This window comes from Cyprinodon variegatus, unplaced genomic scaffold (genome assembly GCF_000732505.1).
Source record: "Cyprinodon variegatus isolate N-32 unplaced genomic scaffold, C_variegatus-1.0 Scaffold279, whole genome shotgun sequence".
Classification (NCBI taxonomy): Eukaryota; Metazoa; Chordata; class Actinopteri; order Cyprinodontiformes; family Cyprinodontidae; genus Cyprinodon; species Cyprinodon variegatus.
In genome coordinates, this window is record NW_015150732.1 from 572,067 (window position 1) to 596,755 (window position 24,689).

General features: G+C 36.9%; 1 protein-coding gene across 10 annotated transcripts in view; it reads right to left on the bottom strand.

Annotated features, from left to right (window-relative positions):
* The window catches only part of nrxn3 (neurexin 3), a 380,526-nt gene that overhangs the window by 232,224 nt on the left and 123,613 nt on the right, over positions 1–24,689 (bottom strand). For all 10 annotated transcript variants that reach the window (XR_001481465.1, XR_001481464.1, XM_015383267.1 and 7 more), the window contains one exon: positions 1,877–2,080. Coding sequence is in view for 8 of the 10 variants with exons in the window: in XM_015383267.1 (XP_015238753.1) it covers positions 1,877–2,080 (204 nt within the window). In the remaining 2 variants the exon portion in view is untranslated. The remainder of the gene's footprint in view (positions 1–1,876; positions 2,081–24,689) is intronic.

Here is a 24,689-nt window from a genome sequence, read left to right on the forward strand (position 1 = left end):
TATTGATATCTGAGTGCTTCCATATCAGTGTCATGACTGACTATTGAATACTGAATTTCCACTGAGAAGTGCGCAGCTGCAGTCCATCACTTTTCACACTTTTCTCCCATACAAGTGTCCGAAAATTGCTGCCAAATGTAAAATTTGCATGTGTAACAGAGTTATGTCAGTCTTTAGTGTGGAGTTTATTAGGAGATAAAATCATAGAACCATTGAACAGTTAAAGAGCTACTTCCTGTCTTACTTTAAAGTGAAACATTATATAGGAAGTACAGTTTTAAGTGTTCACACCAATTTCTGGATGTGACGATGATAAATTGAAGGCCTTCTAAGATTGCAAGACGTAATGCCATAAGACCTTGCTACACATCTTTTCAATTATTATATATTTTCTAATAATGTTTCAGTCAATGCATTGCTGCTTCTTTAAATCGTGATGTTGTATTAAAATAAAAATCTTTTTTTTTTTTTATTATCTTAGTTTTACTTGTTAATTTGTGGTGCACTGGAATAGCAGAGGCCAAGGTTGACTGTTTGTGCCATCAGGCAACTGGAATAAACTGATTTTATTACTTAATATTACTTTTTTTCTAATTGTTTAAAAAACTTCTTGACTTTATATTAATCATTACATTTAAGATAAATCTTATATTGTTTTTATTTAGAAGCCAATGGATCTGATGGGCTCTCTATTGGACTCCTGACCTAACTCTAAGCAGCTTAGCTTGCTTCTACGTAGGGCCGGCTCTGTCTCTGTCCTATGTTGCTGAACCACTACTGTACTAGTAAATGGCTAATTGCTATATTTAAATTTAGTTTTTCTACTCATATGTTAAAAATTAATTCTAGAGCCCAAAAAGTTTGACTTGCACTCAGTTTCACTTTAAGACCTATGAGCTGCTTTATAAACGCTATGACTTATAATTAGATCAGTAAGCTGGGTTCATCCTGATGTGGGTAGAAATCAATGGGACCGTGTAACTCATGTGCCGTCAACCGCAACAGAAAAGTGGGAGCAAACAGCCTCGCGCCACACAGCACCAACACCGCTCTGAGGCCTAGACAGCCATCAAAGGCATCTGGTCTTACTTAAAACTGGCTTCTGTAGCCTAACCTTGTTCAGATTTGTGAAAGAGATGACTAATTCATTCAGATTTTTTTTCAAAGCTGTAGCTTCTAGGATGAATCAGACCTGTTTGATCTGTTGGATGGTAATCGTTTTAGGCTAGATGCTGTTTCTTTCTACTGATTTTAGTGCGGCCACTCATGCCACCATCTGCGGGCGAGCTGGCTGCTGTGGCTTCGGGCTGCTTGCCAGACGGGCCGCAGGCTCTGGGCCTTTGAAGGGATGAGTGCCATCTTTGAACAAGGCCGGGGAGATTCCAGCTAGACCAAAGGTGAACCTTCTACCATGAGGGAAAAGAAAATAAATAAATGATAAAAAAAAGGAATGAGGCACCAAGATACTGTAACAATGCTACCTGAACTACTTCTGAATAAATAGCAGACAACTATCTCCATGCTTCTACTTGAATTACTGTCAATGATGAAATGTATTAAAACAATAATAAAGATGCATATCTACTTTAAGTAAATGATCTATGAAATGTTCAAAAGATAGGCAGCAGAACATGGCTAACATTGTTAAGTGTTAGATCAATACAAGGAAAAATAAACAAAGACGTCAAGACATCAAGGCAGAAGAATTTACAGATCAGGCAAGTCGGAAACATTAACATGCAACTACAACAATGGTCTACAAAGAAAGTTTATTACATGTTAATTTTTTTTTTTCTTTAAAGAAAGAAACGTATGATATATATATAAAAATGAGTAAGGGCTCCCCTTGAGCAAGCGGTGACGACTCATACGATACCTAGATTGACCGTCAGTTTGACCCTTCCGCTGTCCAGCTCGAGCCGCAGAGTGTCTGCTGACTCACGAGACGTGGCGGCCATGAGCAGGCCGAAGGCCCGCTGAGACATAAAACGGAGGGAGAGATCCTCTGCCTCAGTGTGCATGATGTTAGGGATCACCACCTTCATATACATGCTGCCATCATATGATAAAATAGAAGCCTCTGTAAAGAAAAAAGGGATAAAAAATATCATTTAGCAATTTTCTTTTTATTCAGAGCTGACTTGAAGAGAGACAAACAACAACAGGTGTCTGTTTATGGTACATCAAACTTCTCAACATCGATTGAAAAACTTAAAATTTGTAATTTCCAATTATGATCCTACTTTTATATGTGAGGTTTTCAAAAGATATGTTTTATCTCTGCAGAAACAATTACTTCCAGCAAAATGAGTTCAATCATTTGAAGTCCATAAAAAAAAATCACAACTGTACTGAACAAATTATATTCAGACAACGGAAATATTATATGAATACTTTATCTTGGGTAAAAGGACATTGAATATACCTTTTAGAATTGAACTGTTGTAAATCTTTTCTTTGTTAAGATAAATTGCAGGTTCCATCCTAATACTAAAATATGAAAGGTAAAGGACATGAACTGTTTTATTATAGTATTTTATAACAACAATAGTGGTCTGAATAAAAAAAAAAAATACTCAGTGATTTATAATATATATGTAATTGTTAAATAAAAAACCTCAGTAACTGAACTGATTCTGTGGTCAGCTAATGAAACTTTCTACCTGTTTTTCTGACGCCATACTTAGTGTACAGCTATACTAAGCTTTGATCAGTGTACATTTTGGTTTATCAGTAAACACTTCAGGTGTTAAATGCTCCCTACCAAAAATAAAATAAAACAACAACTACAAAACCAAAAAGGACCTGAGAGTGCAGACCAAGCAGCAAATTATTGCCAAATTAGAATGATAGCTAAAACTCACACATGATCTGGATCCATAGCAAAACTTATTGGATTGTTCCTTGGCATGAGGCAGACCTCAGGTAGAAATGTCCTGAAAATCAGTCCATAACCTTTGAAGTAATCCTGCTAAAAATAAAGTGTTTTTTTTTTTTTGTGCCATGGTTTTTATGTTTTCAGTGGTGTCTGTTGGTTTGGTAACAAAATAATTACATTTTTACCAGAGGTGAGCATGATGCCAAAAAAAAAAAACAATCCATAAAATTTTGGTGATGATCCAGATTATAATCCGGATACATTAATTTTGAAAAAGATTAAGATATTTGGCAGAATCAAGCATTTCCAATTTAAACCAGAAGGTGGCAGCAGCAAAAGCCAAAAAGAAGGGAGCCATGCCTCACTCAAAGTTTCAGTCTGCTAATCAGGAAGAGTCTGGTTGGGTGGTTTGCTGGTTCTTAAGCAGGATTTATTGAAAAGCTGTTAACAGATTTTCGGGAAATTCTTACCAGAGGTGTGCTTCATGCAAAGAATCCTTTATTAAGAATTGGGTAATGATCCAGATCTTGTGTTACTTTTCTGTTTCTATGAGTCAAAATTAGGTGCAAAATGTGCTGCTTGTTGGAGATCTACGCTCTCTGAGTGCTTTTCGAGTCGTTTTTCTTATTTCAGACTTTTAAGTCCAACGTCACTGCTGCTACCTTCTGGTTTAGGGCGAACTACTTGTTCCTTTCTCACAATGTAGAAGAATCCTTTAAAAATATTCCTGTATCCGGATTATGGTCAGGATCATCAGCAAAATGTAGTCGATTCTTCCTGGACATGAGGCGCGCTTCGGGTAAAAATGTCATAAAAATAATGAAAAGAAAATAAATTAATTCCAAAATTCAGAAGTTTCCCAAATAATCCTAACAAACCAACCAAGAGGCCCAACCGAAAAAACATAACCTCCTTAGCAGAGGTACTGTAACAACGGGTGGGTCATTGGTTTAACTGAAAGGGGGGCCGTATTTGTCCAGGGCTTATTCCATCATAAATCAAAATGTAAATCCCTTTGTTGTCCCACAATACGGAAAGTCACTCTCTACATTTGACCCATTCCCTTAGGGCGCCACTATTCAGTGCCTAGGGAGCAGTCTGGGGTTAAGAGTCTTGCTCAGGGGCCCACAGCGGCAGGCTATGGGAGTGTGTGCGAACTGAACTCAGAACCTCCGGGACCCAAGCGCAATGCTCTAACCACTAGCCCAGCACAACAGCTCAGGTTTTTCAGACCCAACAAAGTTAAACACCAGTATGTAATTTGTCCATATAGATCTGAACAGGAAATAGATGCCACTTTGACAGAAAATCAAGTTTTCTCATAGTTTTTCCACTTAAACCTCTGTAAAGAAGTGATCATTGAGGAAAGCAGAAAAAGGCTTGAACACTGGGACATGAATGAATCCATGTCTCTCATATATTATTAATAGGAAACACACATACATGCCTGGCATGCCAATATTCAGCTGCATTGTTGGATGATGAATCTGCCAGCAAGGTTGAAAAACACTGTACTCTCCTTTTTTCCTGCCTAATGTCTTTTTTAAACACACCAGCTGGTGCCTGTGCTCCTCTTTTAGTAAGATGTCTTAGTGTACAGTTTACAATCCAAGAGGCATACGCAAACATACTGAAACACCATCAAAAATTCACACACTATAATCAAACAATGCACAATGAGAAATCATGAACTGCTGAGCCAGACTAATTTGTTCTCTTCCTTTAGAGCTTAAATAGAAACCGAGAACCGAGTGAGGAGGAGGAACGCTTGGAGTGCATGGGAAGACTCTCAGGGAGAGAGAGAAACAGATTAAAAAAGGTATCCAACCATGAAATATGTGGTTTGACATTGCAGTTTTTAAAAGAAAATAGAGCCTATATGGACCTAAGTAATGCTTCACTATTGGAGTGGAGAAATGCTACGGATGAAGATGAGGGGCTGTGGAGAATTCAAAGAAGATAGATATACATGGTAAAGGGGGGTAGGTCCAATTGCCTGTTGGATTTCAAGACAGGGATACTGAAACCTATATGATGTTGGAATTTTCATTATGCAAGCATGAAATAAGTCTAACACTTAGCGCAATGAATAGCGTACGACTATGAGGGCCCTGCATACATTTCTCTGCAAGTTTTGGGGTTGTTGCTTGATGCATTCTGCAAACAAGCCGTCTGCTGTTTGAGTACAGTTGCCTAGAGGACAACAAAAGCTTGGCTCGCCATTGTTTTACTCACTTTTAGATTGCACAGATTTATCTTGTCTCCTCTAAGGCACGCACAGATGAAATAAAAAAAAAAAACGTCAAACATCCACATATGCATGTAGAGCAGCCTGTTCACAGACAGCTCTCCTGACTGACAGAGGAAGTGATTGATCTGAAAGACCAGATCAGGCCCAACATTGTAAGCTAGAGGTGTAACAGTCATGAAGAGTGTGAACACCATCCTTAGACTAGAGATGTCAGGAAAACTTCCTGTGCATGCTTTGAGATAAAGAAAACATTTCAGCTGCACTTTTGTTTTTCCCAGCCCTATTCTTTACATCGTTTTAATCGAGACTTGGTATAGAAATGTAAACAAATCTGGATCTCAAACATTTAAACATCTCCATTTTAAATGAGAATTCTCATTATTCTTAAATGCATGGTAAAATAAAAAATAGTGTAAAATTTTTTTCATGCCTAAAGTTCCTTTTACTTTAGTATAAAATGTTTGACTATTTTGTAAATGACTAACTTTTCTGGTGATTTTATATCTTTTTTTAATGCTAACTTAAAGCAAAACAAAACGTGTTATTACAGAGCATCTCAGTATGTTTAGTCTGTTTCTTGTTTAGCTGTAAAGAGAGGAAACAGATGCCGCATTATGCAAAATAATTAGTTATATATATATATAAAAAAAAAAAATCATCATATATATATCTGAGAAATATACCAAATTGATTTAGAAAAGACGTATTGGAAGTCGAATAGAGTTCTATGCGTTATTAAAAAAGATAAACCACCATTGTTTGTTATTTTGTTTATAGAATCCCTGCTTGCAGTGGTGACACAAAGACATTATATGTCCCCTGTCTATGCAAGATATCTGCCGTTTTGAAAAAGATCAATAACCATTTTCTCCAAACGGTCCTCCTCTATGTGTACGCTCCATAATAAGCTGCAACAGTGACCTTTTCCTCAGTGTCTAAGTCATTCAATGAGCTTTTCTATTTTTTCCAAACCATTTTAAATCCCCAAATAATCAAGGTTTAAAATGATTATTATAGTCAGACTAATTAACGTAGTTGCAGGACAGAGAGCGTTCTCAGAACAATGATTGGACCTCTAAACCACTGTTGCACAGTTAATTCCATAAGCACACCACACATTTATTATGTGTAGAAAAAAAGTAAAACAAAACACCTTCAGATTCCTTTAATGTTGCTTTGCTACAAAACAGTAGCATTACTATGATTGTTCACAAGAACAGCACAGATGATGTCTGCATTAGAGTAACAATGTTGGTCAAAAATGCATCAGAAATAATAAATTCTGAATGTGAAAGTTTCCACAGCTTTTTCTTTTCTTACATCTTGTGTTGTGACAATCAGCCATTCATTGCTGCAGGGATTTACAGATCCTACAGGCTGCTAGTTTATGTTTCCAAACATCTTTGTCTCATATTTCTCTGGACTCCCTCATTAACTCTATATAAATTGGCGCATACTGTAAATCTTGGCCTAATAAACTTGCAGTCAACTGAGTTTGCAACCAGAATCTTCATAGTCTTTGCTCATTTGCACCTGGTACTCTGTGTATAGTAGCGGTTTGATTAATCTTATTGCGTTTTTCAGTGATTTTTTCTGTCTTGTTCAGTCCTGAATTAGTATAAGTATCCTACACCACAAGCCTAACCACAATTAAAACCACACATTCATATATATGAACTACATTTCCTCTGCTTTTTATTGTCTGAGAAATAAGGGTAAATCAGAAAAAGCTGTGACTCTGTGCAAAGATTAATAACAGTTCTCACAGCAGAGCTGGAGGTTGGAGAAAAAAAAAAGAAAAAAAAGCAGAAGCAGCCAAATCTATGAACTAATCATGGTGTTTCAGTGGTAAAGAGAACATGGAGCTCCATGAAAAGGGAGAGCTGCTGCTGAGATAACCATCATTCATACATAGTGCTGAGCTAATAACACACATCTGGTGACAAAGCAGGTGACAGAACTTGGTAGGAAGGCAGACTGGTTGTGTTTAAAGCTGTATTAACACACCCCACACAAAACACAGCAGCCTCCGTATTTACTCCTCCATAATTTGGCATTTCTTAAGAGACTTATCAGCAGGACTGAGGATGTCGTTTCAGATGCTAATTAAGCCGCTGCTTGTCATTCAGCGTGTGTTTGTGTGTGTGTGCGGTGAGTGTGTGCTTTTCAATAAACCCCACACTTTACATAATTACCAGTCCAACTCGAGGAGAAGATGAGGAGGAGGAACGCTATTAAGTGATGAGCTTCACCAATATTCAGGGCTGGAATGAGGGAGTGAGCTGGTAAAAATAATTTTCAGTTTGTGCATACAAACACTCATACATTTCTTTTTACATTGATTTCATCCTATTAAATTTATCGCCAACTGTTCAGGTTAAAATAACTTTTTTTGGCCTCAAGAAAGTACAAAGTTTTAGTTGATTATTGAGCTTTCCCTGTAGGTGTTGATGCTTTTAACTATAATCCTCACTTAATTTACATTTTTGAGACAAATGAATGGGGAAAGAGAGAGAAATTCAATCAGTGAACACTTTAGTAATGCAAAAGTTTAAATGGATCTTAGTCCTTGATCTCTTTTTAAAAATACTTTAAATATACCTGGTCATATTTCAGTATTTTTACTAAAAAGAAAAAAACTGGCATAAAAGAAAAGCGGTAATAAATCATCATAGGGCCACGGGTCCCATTGGAATCTGCTCTCTATGACTGAGCTTGAGCTCACACTCATTCACTCAGCCAGCTTTTGCAAAGCAATAGCTGCATGTTGCCAAATTATTTTCATTAAAGTCGAATCAAACGCTGTTTTATTGTGCTACCAGAGATATAAAATCCGTGTTTGTTGATGTTGGTGCAGAATCTCCTGTTATTATTCAACCTTAGTTAGCATTTGACCATTTTCTCAAAGCATCTCAACCTGATAAACAGGCAGAAACCCCATGCTTGATATAGCTACATATGCATGCACATTTTATCCGCAGTTTTTTTTTTTTTTGCTTCTCAAAATGCTGAAAAACAGTTCGAATAAGTGTTGGCAGGCAGAGATGATAACACGTTTCTTCACCTGACATAAGGTCTCTTTATTTTTACATTACCTGCTGAAAAAGTGTATTTTAAGTAATTTTTAATTGGCTGTTTGTTAGGCTCAAAAACATAGGTGGTGCAGTTAGGTTTATATTTCCAATCCAAACATGCGAGTGAGGGTTGTTTGTTACAGCATCATGATGTATAAGAATTAAAATATGAATTTAGTGAAATAAAAAAGAAACTTCAGAATTTTATCAGTTCTGTTTTAACCCTGTTCAAGTATAGGTAACTTTAAATGAACTTTTCCTTACAATAAGCATTTCCATTTTGCAGGTGTAATTAAATACATTAAACTTATAACATAAGGAAACATGTTATTTTATAATAAAGAAGAACTTGGATTTGTAGCGCATCATTCTCTTTTTAACCTCTTAAATCGTTAACAATTGCAGATTTTCAGACAGCTTCTTTTTCCCAGTTACACACTGTTCATTTTTAACATTTTCACACTTATATGCAGCACAGCTTATATTCATACTTTTGAAACACACAATAATAAAAGGTGGCAAAGATCATAAACTAATGTAGTTCCTGCAGCTTTCTGTGGCTTGTCAAGATGTCAAGAATGTCTAAATTCATAGGAGAGGAAAATCATGGATTGGTGACTTTGAAAAGCCCCTCTAGTAGCTAATGCCACCAAAAGATGAATTGCTCAAAACAAACAGGCAGGCATTTTCCTCAAGGGGTTTAAAACTTTATAATTAATGGTGGTCTGTGGTGACTGATGAGTAGCATAGTTTTCGGTTGTAGCGGAAACACATAAGCACACACTTGACTGCTGATTTGAGAAAAATTTAAAGAAGAGTGACTCGTAAGCTGTTTCCCATAATGTTCACCTGCTGTGTAGAGAAAAATGTCATCCCTAAACATATAAACTTCCAAGTCAGAAACTACCAATAAGAACTGGAACCTCTTAAAACAGGACTATGAGATCATTATAACATTAAAGACAGCTAAATATGGAGGGTTTTTTCAACATCTGTGATACATTTATCCAGTGCAGCCAGATCAGGATGATTTCCACTGTGTTTTAGTTTATTGTGAGTTCTTAAAAATTTTGATCATGCTCAGTACTTCAGTAATGAGATTATTAAAAATGTTTATCGATGCAGTGACAGTATATCTGGGTCCTAAGTGCAGCATGGATGAACCCGGTTGTTGCAGTGGTTGGATCTCCAAGAGAATTGGCCTCTGTGCAGTGGAGTAATAAAAAAAAAGCTCATTGGAACAGGGCTCCCTGATACAGAGAGGCGTTCATGCCTCCAAATTGCATGTGTGTCAGGAGACCTGGGAGACCAAGGGAAGAAGTGATATGTATAATAGTCCGTTTGAATGCAAAAATATCCACCATGCTTGGATTATATTTAGCAATGAAGAGAGGGAAGGAGAGCAAAGCAGCTCACAGGGCTCATCTAAAACAATTTCTAGATTCAGTGCCAGCTTTATCCACAGAAGGAAAAAAAAACGATAAACAGTTTCAAATTTGAACAACATGATTCCTTTTCAATGGACTTATCTGAATATCTATATTCAGGTGAGCCAATAGAATACACTGATGGAAAGACCTGCTTAAAAGGGGATGCCCTGCAGGGCTGCTCCAAACAAAACCCTGCTGTGTATTTCCATACAATTACCAGCATGCATCCTTTCATGCTGGTGATAGAATGAAAATACTGATGAAAGTCCTCCTCCACAGAAAGGCTGAAACGGATGCTGCAGGTTCTGAAACATCTGTTCTTTATCTTGAGGATTGTGGGAAAACAATTGGGGATGGATGCCATGGCGGTAGCATTGCTGTAGACATTCAGGGAAAGAGGCAATAAAAACGCATATACCCATCACTCATATTCCCTTTATACTGATTAAGCAGCAATACAGCTCTGGGGATCTTGAAGTCTGTAATAGGGATTCCATCCAGTTTGTAGGGGTACCTACCTTAAGCTGCACAGTTAAGCTGGGCAACTCAATGTACTGTAGGCATTTAAATGTTTTACTAATTAAAACTGGATTAGTGATATCGGTATTTAAGCACCATCTCCTTGACAGATAAAGGTAAACAATTCTAAATACAATTCATTTATGAGGATATTGAAACTTGTGTACTTCTGTGAAACATCCAGTCTCCTGCAGCTTCTTTTCTTTACAATATACTAAAAAATGCCTTAGCAATCCAGAGTGTTAATTCCTTATTAAGTATAATTTCTTTCTCCCAACCCTGAATACATGGGACTTTGACACCTCTTGTGGCTAAAAAACAGATTTTCACGACATAGATATAAGCCACAAAAAGATAATTTGTCTAGATTAGCTGCTAAAAGAGCCCCTTTTTCTAAGCTTTGAAGCAGAATTATCATGTTCTGCCTCACATTACCCTTTTCTAATTGAAGAAAGTGTTTCCAGTGTTAAGGTAGGCGTTTCTTGAAGAGGGCACACCTACAGATATATTGTCATCTGCTTGTTTCCACAGAATATGGAGGGGCTGCTGCTCCGATAGCAGAACTTATGACGATAAATGCATGAATCAAGGGAAATATCACTTGATTACCAGCTGATTTTGCATTATATAGATTCTTCAAATAAGATGACTAGTAACATATAATTTCCATACATTTATGGCTGTGCAACAGCAGCTTCACTAGGCTTCCAGATGCTCCTACTTTCTCTCTTCGGTAGGTGAAGTTGCTCTTGGCGCAACTTGAAAGCCATTGAGAGGGCAGCACAGTCAACAACAGCTAACTGCTTTTCACTGTGACGATAAACTCCAGTCCACCAGTTGTCCTGTTTGTGTTTTTCTCTTCTTCTGCAGGAAGCAAGGGCGGAGGGCTCGTCAGCCTGATAGATTTGCACCTGTGTGCTGCTGAAAGGCTCCTTTCCACAAAGGTAAAAGGCTGTTTGATCCCATTGATTGTTTGATACACACACTGCCTGATGCCCTGCCCTCGCCCACAGGGAGCTTTCGCACTGCAAAGTTTTTCCAGGATGAAACTTTATAAATTAACCTAGACTTTTTTTTCAACTTAATCTGTCTCCCATTTCTGTTGCAGCCTCAGCATCATGTTGTGAAACAACGAAAATAATGAGGCAACAAAGTAAAAAAAAAAAAAAAAAAGACAATTGAAGATAAACAGGCTGAATCAGAGGCTGATGGGTAATTAGATTTTTGTCAGGGTAAAGCAGTATGTGACCGACATTAGGTAATGGATGTCAGACTCACTAAATAGTTTCACAATCAAGATATATTATTATTAACATAATGCAAAGTTGTGCAATTTTATTCACATTTCTATCTATAAACTGCTGAGCCTGCATTTATTAGGTTAGGAACTATACCCCCTGTCTATAAACCATTCTCTTCTTAAAGATCAGTCTCTCTGGAAATTATGCTGCTGGGAGAAGTTAAGAGACTTGTCAATTTCTCACATGGCCAGACATGGCTTGATTTCCTCCACCTCTTCTATTTCTCCTCTCTGTGTGAGTGACGGAGGAAGAGAGAGAGAATCATACAAAAGAAGAAGAATAAAAAAGGCAGATTTAGGTAAGAAACAAAGGGGAGAAAGCAGGGATAGATGGATGGTGTACATTCTGTACAATGTGTCACTAGAAGAGCGTGGCTTTACGTAACCAGGTTGGCACACTTTCTCAGCACACATTTAATTACAAATGGGGATTAGGGAGTAACAGCGTTGCGTTCCAAACGGTAGAAAAATCCTAAATGAACAGATCGTTCTAAAATACGGGAAGATCCGTTGCTCTCCTGGGTGAAAACTGTAAAACAAGTCTCTGGTATTTTTAGCAGCCAGCACTTTGTACTATGTTCCCCTGCTCTCCGCTGCCACCTCATTCTTTTTTCTGTTTCATTTGTTTTTATAGCTCTTTATAAATTTCTACAGTGCTGTGTTAGGCACCACTGAGCTGGTATTGCATTTCAGCACACCTCGGCACAGGTTTAGCACCAGAAGCAGGACACTTTCATCTTTATTGGCAGGGAAAAAACAAAAAAACCCAAAACTTTTCAGCGGGACCATGGAGGGGAGGAGAGGACGTTTCACTCCGTTGCCATTGGATGTTTTGAGGGCAAATTGCCACAGCAGCAAACCACAGGAATTAAAATTCCATCTACACTCCCAGCTTCCCTAAACACTTTTCATGAAATGGAAAAAAGACAGCACAATTATAATGAATCTGTTTTAGTGAAAAGAAAAGTCTGTTCTGCTTTCCTCTTTCAAAAGCACATAAAACATTGGATGATATGGAAGATACTGAACCAATTACTGCAGACAATTCCAAAATCATTTAACCTTGAGAAGGAGATAAGCGTTAAAAGACAAAGCTGAAATGAGAGAGCTGGCAAACAGACATTTTCGGTTCTGAATCTGCTGTCTCAGGCATTTTTAAGCCAAAGCTCAAAATAAGCACACTTATTGTTAAATTTTCAAAAGCATCCCTGCATTAATTGCGAAATGGCAAAAAGCTGAAAATCTCTGCAGCATTTACTAAATGTATAAAGGGTCACAAGTCTTTCACATAAATTATAGTATATTAATGCAATGAAAAAGTAAATTTGTTTGCAGCAGGACATCTAGATAGACTCTTTTTTTTTATTTGTCCACCTACATTTTAATACTAAGTTCCCAGTGGAAATCAACACATAAATAGTGTAAATGTGTTTAGGATTGAATGAATTGATTACCGAAGCCTGACTTTGTTTCATTCAAATATTCACAGAACCCACAGCTACAAATGTATACTGATTATAGGTGAACACTTTAAAGGATTCTTAGTCCCAACAGGAGAGTAATGAAAAAAAAAGTTTTAGAATATGATTTCTGTGCTTCCTGAATGCAAATTCAAGAGAATTGATGAATAAGCATTAAAGTCAAGTCTACTAAAGGAAACCAAACAATTTCTATGTAAAAACTCTTATATTAGGAGTGGCCAAACATTCAAGCAATTTATGCAATACATTTTATGATTTCAACAAAAAGCGTTAAGTTATAATTAGCGTTGCACTGATACCAGTACCGGGCGGGGCCCCGATCCAGCACTAAAATGGTGGTATTGGTATTGGCGAGTACCATCAAATAGGGCACTGATACCATTTTGAGAGCCAAAAGTTTATTCAACTATTGTCACCCATTCCAGGTAGGCAATACAAATTTCTACTGGATTCACTTTGTTTTAGTATTTTTCCAGCTTCACAAAGGTAGGCAGCAGCTTGGCAAAGCCATGATGGCAATTATTTTACATCCAAGTAGTATGCAGTTATTTATATATACACACACACATCAATTTCAAACAAATGGCATAGTTATCAACCAATACTGCATAGCCAGGTATCGGGTATTGTTTTGGAGCCAAAATATGGCCTTGGCGCAACACTAGTTGTAATACATACTTTGGGGAGTCTATGAAAACTTTCCATCATAATCTATTTAGGTTTAACAAAGTCTTTTCAGAGGGTCGACACTCTTAGTCTCACTCTCTGTTAGAGTGTAGCGCTAGTGCTGATCTGTGATAAAAAGAGACGTTTTTGTTTTGTTATTTTCTTTATCAAACACACATGAGACAAAATCGACAAGAAGGATCAGATGTTTATGTCCCTCATGCTTCTATGCTTATCAAAAGCTCAGTGTGTAGTAGAAACTTCAAGCTGCATCGCAGCTCTCTGGCACATTTATTCTAAACTTAGTCAAACATCTCCTAGTATCACAGTGACTGCTGTCACCTTTTAAGACACAGATATAAAAGTATATTACTTTTCCCCATTCCTTTGGATGTTGTGACTATGTTATGCTCCCCAGATCCCCCCCAACTACAACCCACACCATCCCAAACACACCCCCACATTTTTCTAGTTGCAAAAGCAATGCTTTTCCTGCCAAGATAGGAGGACAGGTGATTTATTATAGTTGATAAAAAAGGGTAAATTTATCAAATCTAAAGTTTTGGATATTGGTAGTCTAAAATATTCTTGTTGCTGTATTAACATAAAAAAATAAAAAGCAATTTTAACTCTAACACCAGCAGTGGGACATTGAGACATGGCCAAGGCTTAGGATCATTAAGCCTGATACTGATAGAGCTATATTCTTTTTTGATTGTTTTTTTAATAAGAAAACTAAATGGGTTGACTCATTTACTTATTCTTTTTTAGACTTAATTCTTTAAAAAAAATACTCTTAATGCAATGACTCAGTACTCAAAATGATTGGTTTCTGATTATTTTGCATTTCAGCAAGGTTACAGTGATCATTTTAAAATATAAGTCATAATAAATGGATATGTCTGCTGATATTACTTAGTACCAACATCCTTGTCACAAAAACTTCCAAGTGAGAATTTTAATGCTGGTCAACTCAATGACACAGAGTGTATGAGGCCTCAGCTCACTCAAAAGATGTGTCCAGTCTTATCAGCTGCGCTTGGCATAAATCCTAGAAAATCCCTTATATTGTTTACATCAAGGCACCTAAAAGACAATGTTTCTTTATCTGTTAGGGAATCTCGAGTAGCTAAAACCAGGAGGTAGTTCCACTCTCTTATCTTAAAACTTAAACGTAGTCCCAGCTGTGATCCATTGATCCAGTGACTCATCCGTGAAAAAACATCGAAGTTTGACAGAGAAACACTTGCTGCCTTCTGTATGTCCTAAGTAACCAGGGCTGGATTGCTTATCTGTCTGCTTGCTGAGATGAAGAAAGCTATTCAACATTTTCAATCAAGCATTAGGTAGACATGTTGGTTTTATTCTGCTGATCTGGAAATTAAGAATGAAAGATGCAGAAGGTTTAATTATACAGTATCCTATTATTAAAGATTTCTAAAAACCTGCCATGTCATCTCCAATATGTCACTTACACTGCGGATATCAATGGATCAGCCATATATTGTATCATAAAACAACTTTTAAGTTCAGGCCTGAAAATATCTATAAGAAACCTGAATCTTTTTTTGCATGGCTCATTGATCAACCATCATTTCCTTTGAGCCTGTTGCTCTTTTGTCTCAACTGTCTCCGCCCTGTCGCTTTACCAATTTTTTTTGAATGACCCTCGTTCTTCTCTCTGCTCCCCTTCCTTTGTGTCTGCCACGCTCCATTTTACACCCCATGCTCCCTTGTTGTCTCGTGCACAATATGTACGAGTTTGTAGGCCTGATAGCCCAGTTAGACCTTGAGATGTCATTTTCTCGGTCCACCGGGATAAAAGTCTCCTGCAAAGGTAGCTATTTTGCTTTTAAGGTGAGAAGAAAGGATATGAGAGGGTGAGAGAATACTACCGGCAATGGAGAATTACAGGGTGGCAGAGAAATGAATAGGTTGGAGACAGGTGGGCTCTGGTTTTGTAGTGGATCTTATTTTTGATAGAACAACAAAAGGAAGCCAAGGAATTTTTTTTTCTGTAAACTTTGTTTTATTTTCAAAATTGCATACACTATACATTGAACCTGAAGCCTAAAACGATGCATTGTAATACATTTAACGATCAAAAATGGTTTGTGCAAGGGTAGTACCATTTAAACAGTTTTCTAATTTTGTTGGCAGAAAATGCATCTAGCCAGTTATATGTAGCATTAAATTACAATGCTAGAAAAGGTTGTTTGCATATCTGAAAAAAACAAGTCTAAATTTAAACGTTCTTTAGGAAGATGATCAGATTATCAGAGTGAAAGCTGCGATGCTTCCCACCTTTTGAGGGTTTCAGTTTTGCACTGATTCTTGCAAGCTTTAAAACTTTCTAAATATACATATGCCAGACATTAAAAGACACAATAGGTGATGATTAGCACAACTTCAGCGTTAAAATTAGGCTCTGAATGATGATAATATCTTCCTGTGGTGATAAAGCTCAGTTAATCCTCTGGAATTTTTCCTTTGAAGTGGGCTTTAGATGTGCAAAATGAGATGACAACACTAAGGGTTTATATTTCCCCCCATTAGTCATATAATTTTTTTTTTTTTAAAGTAATTGTAAAGTCTGTTCTAGAAACTCAAGGTAAGTGGTTAGGCTATTTCCAGGTTGCTAGCTCTCATAAGGTGGTGAGTTGAAATGTCACCTCGTCTCTCTGATCTACAATTACTGTCTGTGATTAAAGTGTAAGAACTGGCTGAAACCTATTATTTTCATGCCATTATGAGTGAACATGGGGCAAAATAAGGCTAGAATTAGAAAGGCTCGTGATTAGCATTCATGACACATCTGATACATTTATGTGCTCTGAAATGTATAAGAAAAATAGAAGAACAAATAGGAAAAAATGGCATGAGTTCTCTTTAAAAGTCTTAAGAGTTTGAATTAAATTTGATAGATATTTATAAATCAGATTTTGATAGAATCCAAGCACCAAATCTTCTGTTGAACAAAGTTCTGACAGAGCATCATCTACGGTAAAAACATTACGACTGAGGAAACTGGCTCTGTAACGAAAGATGTCATCTCTGATCTGTGGTGGAGACACTTCCAGCCATCAGCTCAGGCCTGGAGCCATTATCTCTACCATCTACAGACAGCCGGGAAAACATGGGCACTTACTGTATGTGGGCGGTGGCATCTTGTCAGGGAAAATGCAATATGCATTAGACACAATTCAATCTGTCTCCAGTGGGTTTGTATGTGTGTATATGGTGGGTCTGGTACTGTGGGTGTGTGTAGCATTGAGCCAGAAAGCGGAGAGTCTCAGTGGGATCGTCTGGCACTGGGCTGGCAACACCGTCAGACAAACGCACTTCATTACGGGCCTATTTACCTGATTAACTTGGCTACTTTATCAGCTATACAGGCCTCTGCAATGCCCAACTGTCAGCAACTCCCTTTTCCCCCTAAAAGCTCCTCCCCCACACCCACCCAGACATATCCATACGCAAAAGCAACATCCTCACCTAATGTCTCACTGACAACCAACTGACTAGCTTGCTGAACCAATTCTGAGGATAGTCTTTTCTTTCAGTTTGACATCAAATGCACCTCCCTGAAGTCTTAAATTAATATCCCTTCTTACAAGCTGAGACTAAAACACGACCTCGATAATCTGTTGCAGTGGAGTCCCCCTTATGGGGGAATAACATTTGAGTAATCATCTTCATGTAATGGCATGTAACAATCAAAAAGAAATAAAGCCCAGAGCTGTCTGCCAAAGATGAGAGAACAAGGCCCACCTTAAAACATTATCGTTATGAGAGAGTAATGACTTCCTCTCACTTTAGCTTTATGTGGCTTTGACTGCGGGCAGAGTAAAAATCCTTTTAGGATCACTTTTTAAGTACCAGGCCGAAAAGAACTGGCATGGCTGAACAGACATATCCCCGGCCAGTGGTGATGAGTTACCAAAAAAACTTTTTGAATAATAAAGCTGACAAAACAGATGTTTTAAACACTATGGTAGATGTTAGACCTTCACACTGTGGTGTTAACACGATAATAACCAATCAATAACAAAAAAAAAAAAAATGGCTCTTTTTAAGCATTTGGAAGCACCACATGGTTTTTCTATTTGCAACAGCTGGTACTGTACATGTGGAAGGAGACTCAAAGTTTGCTGATAAAAAGATGAAACATTGATGTACTAAACCCTATTTAACACGAACCTGTACTTCATGTTGCTGTCAGTGATTAAAAAACATCACTTTCAGCAGATAACAGGAAGGCTCAATGTAAAGCAAAAAGTTTTTCTTTTAGTGTATAGTTTTAAACATACTTGTTTGTATTGTATTTGGAAATGTTGGCAAATTTTGGGAACTAAAAGGGACATACGGTATACAAAAAACTGTTCAATTAATAATGTTAGCTTTTTTAAGAAAGGCTATAAAGGAAAAGAAGTGGGGGTTATTGAAATTAGCCAACATTAACGAAGCTTGTAGGCTCAAGTTAAAAAAAATAGATTTAATAAATTATAAACTTTTTTATAGGCTCTCTGAAATATTTTTTAATGAAAAGCACATTAACTACAAAGAAGGCTGAATATAGTTTAGCATTAGTTTCCCTATAATACAGGCCTTTATGAAACAAAAATAACAACAAAAAAACCTTTGGAAAACGTATATCTTCAAAAGGTACAATGAATGACCAATAGACAATTGTAGGACATCAATAAATATCATTTGATATTTATAGTTCAGGGGGCAAGAGTTTCTGTGTCTCAAAGCAGGGAGTCACAGGTAACCCAAGCAGAAAAATTAAAAATTTTTGATCCCACAGCCATATTCCTCATTCATCCAAGGGATGTAGAATTGTATGAGCCTTCTTTAAGCCAGCTGACAAGCAGTTTTAAAGCTCCAGCTTTTTCCTCTGGCATCCCATTAAATAGAGCAATGATTAAACCATGAATCACCCAACAACGATATCAGGAACTAAGGGACAGAAAAAATTAAAAACAAACAAAAAAAGAAAGCTGATCTATGTTCTGAAGCAAAGCCTTAACATTATATGTTTTTAAAACCTTATTAATTTAGTTAAACAGTGTTGCATTTTAAGCAAGGACCACTTTTTTTCCCCCCATCTCTGTGCCACGGGGCTCTGTTGGGGCTGCACTGATTCGCGCTTCACATTGAAATTCAGATCACAAGCAGGCAGGTTTCTTTGGCCGCCCCAAACTCCCGGTCACGACCCAGAAAAAATAGGTCTACAAGGCCCAGAGCAGGTATTTTGGACATGGATAGGGCAGAGGCTCTGCCTCGAAAGGTGGTGGGCAAACACACACAATACAAATGTGTCACTTATTATAAATAATTTAATCCTAATCAAGCTAAATGATGTAAACAAGGTAAGGTCAAAGAAAGATTCTTTGAGAAACACCCCAGAGAGAGTAGATCTAAATGTTATGCATCAGAATCAGCAGGTGTATAAAAAGATAATATGTGTCCAACACATTCACGGTGACAGCCAAGCTCCCATGCTGGCACTACATCTGTTTGGGTGATAGCAAGGCAGACCTCTGATCACAGGTTCTGTCATGTCTCTTGGGTGGGATTAGGAAAACGTGCCAAGCTAAAGCTTGGTGTTTGCAGGTGGGGGTGTGTAGGAGGGTGATGGGGGGTAAAATGAGTGCAATGAAAAGTGAAATGTAAAAAAAGTGAAACAGGAGCGGGTTTGTACACAATATAAGAAAGGCAAGTCAAAAATAAAAAAAAAGATTGAGACAGAAATCAACATCATAGTTGAGTTGTTTGAGATGGTAAAGGTAGAAACCAGCAAGCAGCTTTGTTGTCTGTTAGTCGTTGCCTGCTACTATCTTTGATCATTTCAAACACTCTAAAATATCTGTCACGTTGCATTTTTTTTCTAGTAAACAGAGCAGGAAAATTTCCAGGTTTTTAGGTCCCACCAGAAAAGTAGGATCTTATTCATCGTGGTGTTAAAGTACTTACTTTGATTACTTCCATCTGCTACACTAGAATTAAATATTTTTGCTCTCAAAAATGTCTTATTAAATGTGGTGAATGGCCCCCGAATTACTAACTAGTGTCATAAAAAAGCAAATGCTTTGTTTAGCTTTTTTTTTTACCTCTCTTGCATGTTTTTAGAATATCAAAATCTAATATCAGACCAATTCAATAATATTAAAGGCTGAAAAAACATATAAATAAAGCAGACAACAAATCAATGAAAATATTGTCCTTCCCTTCTTGTTTAGTTAACCACCCAACATTTAATGATTATATTCACTCCAATTCTAACACAGCAGACAGCAGACTCTGTGCTTAACTGCCATAGAAACACCAATACAACTACTCTTCACAAAGATGGAGCTTTTTATCTCACATTCCTTTTAATGACGGTGATAAAATACAGCCGCACTAAAAAGCATGTCCATTAGGGCAATAAAAAAATAAAAATGACAATGGTTTAGTAAGGGGAAACAAGTAGCAGGCAATGCCACGACAGAAAAGATGAATTTAATTTTGAAGCTGTAGAAAAGGGACACTATTCAACTAAAAGTGAATGTTTTTTACTGTCTTTATTATATTATAGTGTATTATATTAAATTGTTGGGTTTCTATTGTAGCTTGCCTCCAGCAGTACGCTGTATCACGTCAAAAAGCTTAAACCAGTTTCTTCAAAATGGTAATAATTCAATCGACTCTAACAGCCTCTGTGCAGCTGATCAGTCTGCAGTAACTCTTTTAAAAATGTCATCTGCTATCTATCAGTTTCTTCTCTTAAAAGAAGAAGAAAGGGGGCAGCCTGGATAAATGTTCAGATGAAAAAACATTGCATTTGCCTTGTCAAAACTATACCAATCTCTATTATATTCAAATAAATAATTCAATTAAAATATTAAAACAAGTGTATTAGCTGCTTCTTTATAATGAAGACCATGTTTTTTTTCCTGTGACATTTAAATGTCAGTGTTATGAAAAACCTAAATCATAAAAAAAACTCTAAATCATAACTCAGTATCACACTGATAACACCAAACCAAAACACTGCATGTTTGCACCTTACATACTAAGGCTCTGAACTTCCACATCAATGTGTTTTTTGCACCATGTTTTTTTTCTCCCACATTGTTTGCATATGATCACTGCTGCACGCGTTAGAAATGTTCACTTACTGTCTAAAAGCTGCACTAAACTAAATTTTGTTTCAAAATGGCAATAAAGGTTTTTGGCCTGGGGAATTCTTGGGATGAATAGCAAAATATGTTACCAATACTAGATCTTATGGAAAATATCTATTTACAGCGCGTACAATCGTATTTCAGACATAGAGATCAGACTTCATGCTGTCTGCTGATTACTCTGCTAACGCTTTGTCAGAAATACTTCCTAAAACCCCTGGAGTGAAATCCATGTGAATCAAATATCTCTGTAAGAAGGTTTCTTTCCTCATCTCAAGCTGCTTCAAACTATGAGCAGGAAAACAAACATTTATATTCCTTCAACAATAAACCACTAAAGGCCAAACATTGTAATGTAAATTCATAACCTTTATTACAGCCAAAGGGAGAGCATTGATCTCATCATTTTACCAAATCTCTCATCACACGAGCACAAGTGTAGCTCTCAGCTACAAATGTACTGTATGGCATGAGTTAGATCAGAGCCTGTGCCACGTGTGAATACATCTCAGTGGCTGTTTGATACTGTCACCGGGGAGCTCCGGGGTCTGTTGAAAAGCATGAAGCAGAAGGAGGAAGAGCTGTTCTAGCAACATGACTTGAAGATTTTCAAGACACTCAAAAGTGCGTTCTCGTTTTGAAAAGACAAAATACCACATGCTGTTTTACACAACATCTCAAACCGAAAACACTCTTGTCACGCCGAAAGTTACAATTTTATCAGCAGGCAAGAATAACATTGACGTTTCTGTTTCCAAGTGTAATGCAAGTTCAGGCATGGTGCTGGTAGCAGGTCTGATGCTAACATGTTGATGACCTCATACTCTGCTTTTAAGGGTCATTGTTAGGCCCAATGACCAAACACAAACAATAATATCAATCAAATACTTTCAATTTAATGTTAGTGTCAGAAAATATACAATGACATATGAGTCTTTACTGTAATAGCTGCAATTAAAGCTTTCACTTTACTGATTATACTTTGTGTTTTTGTGGTAATTATACTCTTTTTTGTGGTTAATGTTTTTAGGTTTAGAATTAGAAAAATTGATTGCTGACACTTGTATTCTGAGATGAGATTCCTCCACATGCTTTATGGTCAATCTCTGATGCAGGTGAGAAGGAGAGGGGCAAAGTGATATGGCATTAGTATCGAACTGTGGTGCATCTGTGCAAACAGGAGGTAGTTCAGCCTGATGAGACCTGACCACTAAGGAAACCAGGACACCTTAAGGGATTACTGATCTTCCAAGATGAGCAAGAGGAGTGTGTGTGTGTGTGTGTGTTGGGGGGGAGACCTAACCCCTTGGTCTGGGAGGGGACAAGAGGTTAATGCTATTTATTTTTATGCAAACGTTGTAAGTCAGTATGTAAATCACAAAAATATGTTTATTGACAGATGAAGGCAGTGGGAAGGGAAGATCCCACTGGAAAAAAAATGTTTTAATAATTGTTTGACACTATATTATAGATATTTTGTCCACCAGATATGCCAGGCCAGTTCAGCTTAGATATAGTAATATGCGTTATGTGAGCACTGCGTGTACCATGTATTCAGCAAGTTGCACTAATTGCAAAATTAGATGTAATTGTGACTTACATGAATTTACCCTGACAACTTGGGGCACTTGTCAATCATTAAAATAAAACAAATAAAATAAAAATGATGGTAATGTCAAAGAGGTATTGAGAGAGGAACCAAATCCAAAGCAACAAACATGACAGGGCCTCATGCTCCAGAAAACCGGCAAACACTCATCAAATTTAGACCTGAATAACACATTTGTTTCTGTGTTAGGGTACATGTCCATTCTATTAGAAACTATATTTTTATTAATGCACATGGAACTTCTGGAAGAGAGGATGTAAAATGATAAACATGTAATACTGGCTTTCATTATATATTGGATTATTTTAACCAATATCTCAAATTAAAAAACTTTGATCATTTTTTCTCCAGTAGAAAGGTGCCAATTGCTAAGAGAAGAGTCAAAGATAGCTAATTTCAATGCCAGTGAGGAGTTTAAAAAATATTAAAGGCAAGACAAAAGGTTTAAGAAGATTATAGAAGGGAAACTACATTTTCTACAGAAGTACGATGCATCTTTGATGTTGTTGCTACGCAGGAAGGGAAACTTCTGCTTGTTTCTACTTTGTTGAAAAATAAAAATCAAAATTAATTAGGTAAAATTCAATGATTTCGAGTTAAACATGTTTCTGAAGTGTCTGTTTAGAAATGAAATGTTCATATTGTAGTTTTTTGGGCAATGGAATGACAAAAGTTAACCTTTTTTTGGAAAGCTATAACAAACACTACACTGCTTTGGGGCTTATAAAGATTGCTGTTCATACTTTGTTCACTTAAAAATGAATGAGAAAAAGAAAGCTTATAGTTGCATAAAAACTAAAATTACTCACAAATTAGAAGATGAAACCAGTTTGAATATAATGGAGCAGGTTTCCTTTCCAGACTGCTTGATAGAATATGATAGAATAGAATATTAACTTTTTTTTATTTTTCTCATAGAGAGGAAATTCAGTTGTGCCAGTGGCTAAGCAAATACACAAAGTAAATCATAAAGGTACATCCAAAACAATAAAATATGAAGATGGTATAATACCAAAAAAGTAAAAATAAAATTGACTTTTTAGGGAAAGGAAAATAACACATTTCTGAACAGAAAATACTATTCAAAGTAAAAAACAAACAAAAAGATGAAAAAATAAAAGATATGACGGTGCACATAATATCAAGGATCAAACATTTTAGTTTTAAACATCAAAATTTAATAATTATAGGTATAATTACTTATAACAACTCTAGAGTGAAATGTTTTGTGCAAAAGTCACCAAGTCTTTGACCCATCACACCCAAAATAGATCCTGCCAAAGTCCAGCCAAGGGAGCCAGACATTCATAAACAATGACAAAAATATAATTAGGTCTAAGTTTAACTATGCATTCATTTTTATGTCTCTTCTTTTGCATAAAAAAGTATGATGTTTTAATTTCATTAACTACATCTGTAACAAGTATTAAGTAACAATAGTCTTAAATTAGCGTGGTAATTATCAGGCTCTGCTGTTGTGTCCGATATTTCCAAAATGTGCTTTGTCTTTCTTGTACTGTATGTTCTCCATTTAGACTTCTAACAACCTAAAAATATGTTATTCATAGAACATGGTCCCTAAGATCAGTTGTTCTTTAAACATAATTTCTATGAGACTGTTATTCTTCTATATCTACTGTATCTCTGATGCTATATTTTGTACAATTTAACATTAGGAGCACTTGTATTGCTCATGTACTACAACAGGAGAGTAGAAATCCTCTTCTGAAATGGCTGAACCTTTTGAAGTTGAAGCCAGACTTGGAGTCCTATGGGTTATCACCCAGCGGCAGCAGCGCTCATTGAAAACAGATATATGACCATTCAGAGACCGATGTGTGGGCGGAAGCGGAACGGGACAACGGAAGAATAATGTGAGGGTACGGAGTAGTGGGGGCATAAAACTTAATGTTTTTCTTCCTGTGGGTGGAAAATAAGGCACACTGGTGCTCTTTTGTGTGTGTTGTTGTACATCAGTGCCAATATATCACTGCTTCCTTCACCCATTTCTTTGGATTCAGAAAACTCAAAACTATAGAAATAAACAAAATGAGCAAAGGTTAATCTGATAACTGGGGACAATCATGAGCTCAACCGACTTTGTTTTTTAATTATAATAAAACAAATATATATATATACACAAAGTAAAGCAAGGGGTGCTGGTGCCTATCTTCAGCTATCTGCAGATGAGAGAGGGGGTACACCCCTGACAGGTCACCAGTCCACAGTAGGGCAATGCAGACACAAACAGGACCATCAACTCTTCACACACACAAGGAGAATTTTGTGAAGCCAATTAACCTAACCAG